General features: G+C 59.4%; 1 protein-coding gene across 3 annotated transcripts in view; it reads right to left on the minus strand.

Moving 5' to 3' along the window:
* Positions 1-709: 709 nt before the first annotated feature.
* The window catches only part of CACNA1I (calcium voltage-gated channel subunit alpha1 I), a 127595-nt gene continuing 120127 nt past the window's right edge, over positions 710-8177 (minus strand). Inside the window, exons 35-37 of one of the 3 annotated variants that reach the window (XM_017544568.2) lie at positions 7225-7390; positions 5506-5705; positions 710-4706 (exon numbers count right to left, since the gene is read on the minus strand). In XM_017544568.2, coding sequence (XP_017400057.1) covers positions 4059-4706; positions 5506-5705; positions 7225-7390 — 1014 coding nt within the window. In that variant the 3' untranslated portion in view covers positions 710-4058. The remainder of the gene's footprint in view (positions 4707-5505; positions 5706-7224; positions 7391-8177) is intronic. The other 2 variants (XM_037744373.1, XM_017544569.1) reach the window with 2 other exon arrangements.

Consider the following 8177-nt stretch of genomic DNA (forward strand, 5'->3'; position numbering starts at 1 on the left):
TAAGAAAAATTCAGGGTTAGGCACGGTGACCCACACCTATAATCCCAGCACTTTGGGAGGCCGAGGAAGATGCATCACTAGAGCTCAGGAGTTCAAGACCAGCCTGAGCAACATGACAAAACTCCGTCTATACCAAAGATACAAAAAAATGAGCTGGATGTGGTGGTGTGCACCTGTGGTCTCAGCTACTCGGGAGGCTGGGATGGGAGGATTACTTGAGCCTGGGAAGCAGAAGTTGCGGTGAGCCGAGATCGTACCACTGCACTCCAGCCTGGGCAACAGAGTGAAACAGAGAAAGGAAAGGGAAGGGGAGGGGGGAAAGGAAAGAAAGAGAGAAGGAAGGAAGGAAAGAAAGATGAAAAGAGAGGGAGGGAGAGAGGGAGGGAGGGAGAGGGAAAGGAAGGGAGGGAGGTAGGGAGAATTCAGGACAGTGACAAAGGGTGAGTAGATGATTATTCCCATGTGATGCTCTCGCCCGGCCTCAGCCACAGCAGCAGAGCCTGGGAACCAGGCCTGCCTCCTCCCCAGCTCCACAGGCCCCCACCCACCCCTCGGCCATGAGAGCACCCTGCCATGAGCATTGTTGTATGTCCCTGACACCCCAGGCCCCACCATGAACATGGGGGAGGAGATACCACCGCCCCCCTTAAGAGAAGCCTCAGCTTGCCACCCACCCTGCTGGGGAAAGAACAGCAGAGACACACAGAGAAATTCATAAACAGGCTTCTGGGCTTTTATTCAAAACAACATTGGCGGTGGCTGCCGCTTGGTCTCTCTACACCCGGGCCACCCGGGCCAGCAGGTACCAGCGCCGTCAGCCGCTCGGAGGGAAGTTCATTCACACCATAGAAACTGTACAGCAACTGAGAGTGCTGGAGTCACGGCGGCGGCCCAGGCCGAGGGCTTCCTGGAGGAGGTGGCCTCTGCCTCCTCATCAGGCTGCAGCTTGGCCCAGGCTCTGCCAGGAACACTGATTATTGCACAAAGACAAAAAAGAGTATGTGTATCTGGGCTAAAGAGCAGCTTCTAAGGCCCCAAGCCCTTACACAATGCAGCAAAGGGGGACGGGGTTGACCCTGGAAGCAGAAGGCTCCGAGCTGAGGATTTTGGGGGAGACAGGCAGACTGGCTTTCCACACTTTGTCCTCCTTTAACGGGCTGCCTGGTGCAGGAGAGGGTAGCAAAGGGGAGAGAAAGAGGGTTTGGCCAGGGTGGGCCATCTATGCACAGATGCCAAGGTACCCACCCACCGCCACTCTTCGGAGCCCAGCAGAGACAGCTCAGGGTGCCTGGCACCTGGGTCCCCACTTTCCCCACAGCCAGGCCCGTGCAGATTAGGGCAAATTTGTGCTTTTGTGTCAGACACAGGCCTGAGGCCACAGCCCCAGACCAGAGGGTTGGGAGGGAGGAAAGGCCCTTGCCCAACCCCCGCCCATTTTGGCTTGTCCTGGCCAGCGGAGCACAGCTTCCCTGGTTCCCCATCTGTCGCCAGGATCAGCAGGTGGGGCTTCCAGGAGCCCGGGCTCAGCCAGGCCATCTCCCACAGCTCCCTGCGGGGAGTTTCTCTGCCTCTGCTCCCAGTTCTTCCACCTCCACACGCCCTGCTCTGTGGACCCTGGAGCCTTCACTCGTGCCCATGCCTTTGCTTAGAACACCCGCCCCGAGGTGTCTGCTTGTTCCGCAGTCACGGGGTTCAGGGTGAGGGGAGGTTTCATGTCAGACCTGCCTGGGATGTGTTCCCCGCTCAGCTGATCTGAACCCGCGTGACGGCAGGAAAGGCTGCTCAGCAGAGTCACAAGATGACCTAAGGCTGCTTGACCAGTGTCTGATCCTGTCCCCTTGAAGCCCAGCCTGCCACATGGCCTTCCCAAGTCGTGCAGCCCCTCTTCTGGGCTCCAAACACGCATGTCCCTCCAGAAACACACGGACTTGCAGAGTCAAGTTTGCCCCCTCCAGCTGCGAGTGCTCAGGGTCAGCCAGGAGCCGTCAAGTCAAGCCTGCCCAGACCCACTTCTTCCCCAGACAAGGTACCTCATTCCAGATAAAACCACCACCGTGGAAAGGGAGGCAGGGCCCAGGCTCTCTGGAGCGGGCAGCGTTGGGCTTGGAACCAGCCTTCCCCACAGGTCTACCTGCCCTCAGAGAGGACCAGGCAGTTCCTCCCCCTACAGGCACCTTGTTCAGCTTCACAGCTCCGGGTGCAGAGTGGGGCCCTCCATGCCACCCCAGCTTCTTTGCTGCCAGAGCCCTGAAGGATCCTGGGCTGGCCGCTTCCCCTAGCCAGGACTCAGTTTCCAGTAAATACGGTAGGCTTGACAACCCCTCCTGGCTCCCTCTCCCTCAGCCCGAAGGGAAGGTCTCTGCATGTGACAAAGCACACATTGCCCACCACCTCCCCCACAGTCCCTGTGCCAGCCTGGAAGACACCCAGAGCCCCTCCAAAGGGCACCCCACACCCTCACCACCCCAGCCACAAGCCGAGTTCTTCCAAGTCGGAGTTTGGGAACAAGGACAAGGCCCTCCTCGGCAGGCCCCCCTGAAGCCCTCGGAGGGGAGCTTAGCAAAGGCAAGGTTATTGCTGAAACACAGCATCTCCAAACTGGCGGCCTCTGCAGCCTCTCCAGACCACGGCCACCAACATGCTCCCAACCTCCTTCAAACTGACTTCACGAATGCCACTCACTTTTCAAAAATTAGCCTTGACTCAAACTAATGTCTGTGAAATCACGGGCTCAATGTCTTACTTTTTTTCTCATAAATAGTGAAATAAATGCAGAACTCTTCAAACACCCCCATCTAGAACCCATTTGGGAAGCACTACTCGAGGGAAAGCTGGCCTGCAGTTGGGGGCAGCAGGGGAGGAGGGACAGGGGCTGGCAGGTGGGGCCCGAGGGTGTGGCCTCCAGGTGACTTGAAAGGCTGGGCATGGGGATGGGGCCGGACGCGGGGCCCAGGCAGGTGCCCCCACCCCTGCCTAGAATTCTGTCAGACCTGCTTTGCCCTGAACCTGCTGGGGCAGAGACGTAGTTGCTGAGGGTGGGGACAGCACAGCGTCTAGGTACAGTCACAGCTCAGGGCCCGTATTGGGGATAAAAGGCATAAGTGACTGAACAACTGAACAACTGATCGCCTGAGCCAGGGGCACCTGCAGGGCAGTGGCGGGCAGCAGACACCAGGCGGCCACCCTGGCCCCTCCAAGCAAGCTACACCAGCTCAGTCTCCCTCACCGTTCCTCTGCAGGCTGCCTCCACTCCTGCCCGCTGCCCTTCTGAGGATGGAACCCACCCCTTCGGAAGTGCTCAGGAGCCCCAGTCCAGCCTTGAAGCTGCCCTCCACCCCCGACCCCTGTCCTAAGGAAACACAGCTACTCACCCCTGATTTTTCTAAAGAGAGACATCTAACCCATGGACTTAGGGGATGTGTGTGTTCTGGGGTGTCTACAAAAGACTTCACAACAACGAGACAGTCAGGATGACAGGACAGACACCCCGACACGGGAGCCACGTGGGATCTTGGCAGCCTTTCTTCTTGAAAGGAAAAAACAAAACAAAAACAAAAACCACACCCTGAATCGCACCTCTTCTCCCGGGCCTGGTGCCCTCAGAGGACTGAGGGTCCCCTCCAAGCTACCCTCGACCCAGGAGGAGACACCAAAACACACAGCGGTGACGCCCCGGCAGGACATGTGCCCTGGGGTGGGTCTGGCCTGAATCCCAGAGCGTCAGACAAAAAAGCCCCGTCCAGGCCCTGGCCCACCTCCCACCTTTAGCACTTTCTGGAAGTCATAAGCTCTCAGTAAAAAAAATAAATATATATGTCTGTCTATGTATATATATATATGCGTATATATATATGTATGTATATGCACTGGAAGGGCCACCGTGGGCCACGGAGGCCTGGTTCACCCAGACCCGCTCAGCCCCGCCGTCGGGCTGCTGTGCCCGGGAGGGAAGGGGGGCCCTGCGCGATCCCAGGTGTGGACCAAGTATTGCTGTCTGCTCCTGGCTCCTGAGGTAAAGAAGGTAAGACCGGGCGGGCGGTGGGCGGCCCCTGCGACCCTCATCTCTTCCTCTTGCTGGCAGCGTCTCCCGGCTCTAGCTCTCCGGGGGGCGGCTGCAGCGGGGACGGCAAGGGACCCAGCCCCATGGGCAGCGATGCCCGGCCCGGGGGGTCTTTGCTGCAGTCCGCGGCCCACGAGGGGCTCCGGGCCAGGCCTCGGGCGGGGGGTGCGGCGGCGCGGGGGCGGCCGGGGGCGGCCAGGCTGCTGGTGCTGCTGAACTTCCTGGCGGGCGTGAGGCCGGGGGGCGGCGGCGGGGGTGGCGGGCAGAAGAGGGAAGTGAGCGAGAGGCTGCTGAGGGTCTCCGAGTGCTCGCTGCCCGCGCCCCCGCCGCCCGCGCCCCCGCGGCCCTCCTCGTCAGAGGGGTCCATGGAGTCGTGGTGGGTGCAGCCCGGGCTGGTGGAGCCCCCGCTGCTGTGGCTGCGCTGATGCGCCCGCAGCCCCCGCAGGCTGAACAGGCCCCGGCCCCGCAGGCTCAGGCGGCGGCTCGCGGCGGGGGACAGGCCGGCCCGGGGTCCCGGAGCAGCTGCGGGCGGCCCCAGGGCGCGCCGGGGGCTGTCGCTCAGGGTCAGGCTGTCCTCCAGCGTGGTCTGCAGGCTGCCCGCAGAGCTGCTGGGGCTGGCGTCCAGCGACGTATCGCTCCCGGTGGCCTGCGGGGAGGCGGGAGCGGTGGAAGCCGCCTTGTCTGCCCCCACCCCCGTAACCTGGACGCCCCCTCCGCGGCACGCAGGCAGCTCCCACCCCCGGAGCTCCCTTCGCAGCAGGGCTTCTCCCCTTCCCACGTCCAGATTAGGCTGCAGTCACCGCAGGGCCTCCACCTTCCCTGAGAGGTTCCCGGAGAGGAGCGAGCACCCACCCCAAACCCAAGTCAGATCCAGCCCTGCCCTTCACGGAAGGCTCCAGGCTCACTCCCAGGGGAATCCCTGGGCCCACTGCCCTCCCCCAGGGCACGTGGCTACCCCACCGCACCCTCCATGGTCCTGACCCGGCCCCTGCCCTGCTGCTCCCACAGGCTCTGGTCCCACACTTGCTCCACCCCTGGCTCCCACCTCCTGGCCCAGGGGCGCCCCCAACTCCCAGCCACCCAGCCCCCATCTCCCGGCCCCAGAGTCCCCGACCTCCAGCCCCTCCCTGGTGCTGTTCTCCCTGACTGTCCAGCATGGCTTAGACTTTAATCTGCAAACATTGATTCTGGTTATCACCCTCCTCCTCCTGCACCCCCGCAGCTCACTCTCAGCACTAAACAGGGAGCCCAGCAGGCCCATCTGCCCCAGTGCCACCTCCCCCTCCAGTCTCAGCATCACCCCTGCGTTCCCAAACCCCCTTGCAGAGTGGTGCCCTGGGCCTTTGGTTGTGTCCCTCCCCTCCCAGTCTCTTGGACTTCCAGGCCTGGCTTAGATCCTGCCCCTCTCCCACAGACCAGCACTGGAGCCCAAGAGGTGTAGGTACCTGCCGGAGGAGGGTGCAGTTGACCCTTGGTGACCGTAGAGATGCCCAGGAGCCCTGTAGCGCAATCTTGGGGAGGGTCCCAGCACCAGTGCCCTTTTCTGGGCCTTTCTGGCTGGCAGACACAGCAGGGTGGAAGAAGTCGGCTGGCATGGGCAGGAGAGGGCTGGAGGCATCCGGGGAGAAGGGACTTGGGGGTGCTGCTGGGGAAGGAGGAGACAGAGCTGGGGGAGCACGCTCACACCAGGGGGCAGCCCCTGGAAAGCGGCACTGAGCACCAATCTCACTGAGCCAGCAGGGAGGGGTCCCCTAATAAGCTGACTGTGAGACCATGGGTAACTGGCCCTCTCGAAGCCTTAGTTTCCCCATTGTGAGAGCAAGAGAGAAATCCTGAACCAGCCCTTGATGAGGCACAAGGAGAAGAAATGGCTGGAAGCTCCCAGCTCAGTGCCAAGTACACAGTAGGTGCTCAGTCACCCCCAGGTCCTGACCCCTCCATGGGGCCTGGCCAGGTCTGGGGACCCTGTAGGACAGCAGATGGGTGGGGTGTCCCAGCTCCGGGTCAGGCACTACATTGGATAGCAGATCAGTCTGGCCTGGTCAGCTGCACACAGTGAGGGGCAGGGATGGGGTGAGGGCGTCTGAGGGCTGGGGCAGGTCTTGGGTGTGGGAGCATCAGGGGGTAGCAGCCTCTGCTCACAGTCCCCTCAGCACCTTGTGGGTTAAGGGTGAGATATTGGAAGAATGTGCCCAAGACAGCTGGACGGTCTGAATGTCCCACCTGGGCTTCCTATGCCATCTTACCATTTAAGGAAAACAGACATAAATGGTTGACTAAAAGTAATGAGATTTCTCCTTCTTCCAGAATGGCTCTCGGGTCAAACTCTGTGCCCTGACTTCTGACTTGGGAAGTCTGGGGTCGTGGCTCCTCAGTCACCCTGGCCAGCTGAGGGGCCATCGGTTTTAAGGAGGATACCCAGGAAAGTTACCCCACCCCTGGCTCCTGGGAGGTGCCCCTGAAGGGTGCTTGGGGTGGGCTCAGGGTCTTGGGCGTCCCTCTTCTGCTAGGCTCATCTCTCTGCCTCCCTCCACAGCCAATGCCAGGAAACCAGGTTCCTGCCACCCTTCACAAGGACCACAACAAAGATAAGCCCATGATGGCAGCCTAGTTAGTCCCTTGGCCCTGTACCCAGAGCCCAGCCACGGGCCCAAAACAAAAACAGAACACTGCAGGTAGGGCTGAAGGATAAGTATCAGGAATTTACAAAAGGGCTGTTGAAGACACCAGGCTTTTCTATGTACATCTCCGTGTATATGAAGATCTGTGGGCTACATACCTCTCCAATTCAGCTTTAGAAAAACACCACAATAATCTGGCAGTTTTCCTTCTGCTTGATAATGAGATCTGTATGTACCCACCTATTTCCCTTTTCACCACAGCTCCTAGGAAGCTCAACATGAAGCTTCCTTTAGCCTAGGTTTCTGTTATAATTACCTCATCTTTTTATACTATTTGGCTCTTGTATCATTGTTATATTAGGCCTGAGATTTTATCATTGTCATATCAGGCGTATCTCTCATTATCACATATCCATCTGGTTCTTTCTGGACTAAACATAATAGTCTGGGTAAAAACAGTAAGGAAAAAACTCAACCATCTCCCTCTGAAGCAGATGCCCAAGACGAGGGCTGCGGGGAGGTGGCAGGGATCCTACCCCTCACCTTGACTGCTCTCGTGTTTCAGCCAGGACCTGACCGGGTTGAATGGGATCTCCTCCATCTCACATAGGAAGTTCTCTGAACCCGGTGAGACGGCCGTAGAGGACAAGGGGAAGAAGCATTCACCCAGGTCTCCCACACGCATGGGCTCAGGCGGGTCCAGCTCACCCTGCAAGGAAAGGGAGGTAGGATGGGGCAGGAAGGGAAAGGGGGACAGCTGCCCTCATGGCCTGCTCCACGGCCCCTTGCTTAATGAGGCTGTGCTCACAGCTGGTCTGACCCTCCTCTCAACTCCTCTACCTTACCATCTTCCAAAACCCAAGTGAATGGAAGCCACCTCCCAGTGCCCCACTGGATGACCCAGGCAGTTAGTGATTTCCCTGGTACAGACCCTGGCCCAGTGAAGAAGCCAGGTCAAGGCTGGCAAAGGCATCAGAAGACAGCCTGAGCGGCCACATGAGTGTCCCATGAACATGACCTTGGGTGGGTTCCTTCCCTTTGCTGAGTCTCAGTTTCCGCATCCAAAGAGAGTAACCCCTTCCTTCCTGGGCATTCCCTGGTCCCGGCATGCCTCAGCCCTGCAGCCCAGAGTGACCCTTTCCCAGAAGAGCTGCCTTAATGCCCCCCCCAAGGCAGGTGAACTCATGCCATCCCAACCTCCTATGACTTGCTGGCACAAAAGACTGCACTCTGCCCGAGCAGTGGTCACACCCATAATCCCAGCACTTTGGGAGGCCAAGAAAGGTGGATCATGAGATCAGGAGTTTGAGACCAGCCTGGCCAACATAGTGAAACTTCGACTCTATTAAAATTTTTTTTTAAAAATTAGCCAGGCATGGTGGCAGGTGCCTGTAATCCCAGCTACTTGGGAGGCTGAGGCAGGAGAATCCCTTGAACCACGGAGGCGGAGGTTGCAGTGAGCCAAGATGGTGCCATTGCACTCCAGCTCCGGTGAC

The sequence above is a fragment of the Cebus imitator genome, unplaced genomic scaffold, assembly GCF_001604975.1.
Source record: "Cebus imitator isolate Cc_AM_T3 unplaced genomic scaffold, Cebus_imitator-1.0 Scaffold170, whole genome shotgun sequence".
In the NCBI taxonomy this organism is placed as follows: domain Eukaryota; kingdom Metazoa; phylum Chordata; class Mammalia; order Primates; family Cebidae; genus Cebus; species Cebus imitator.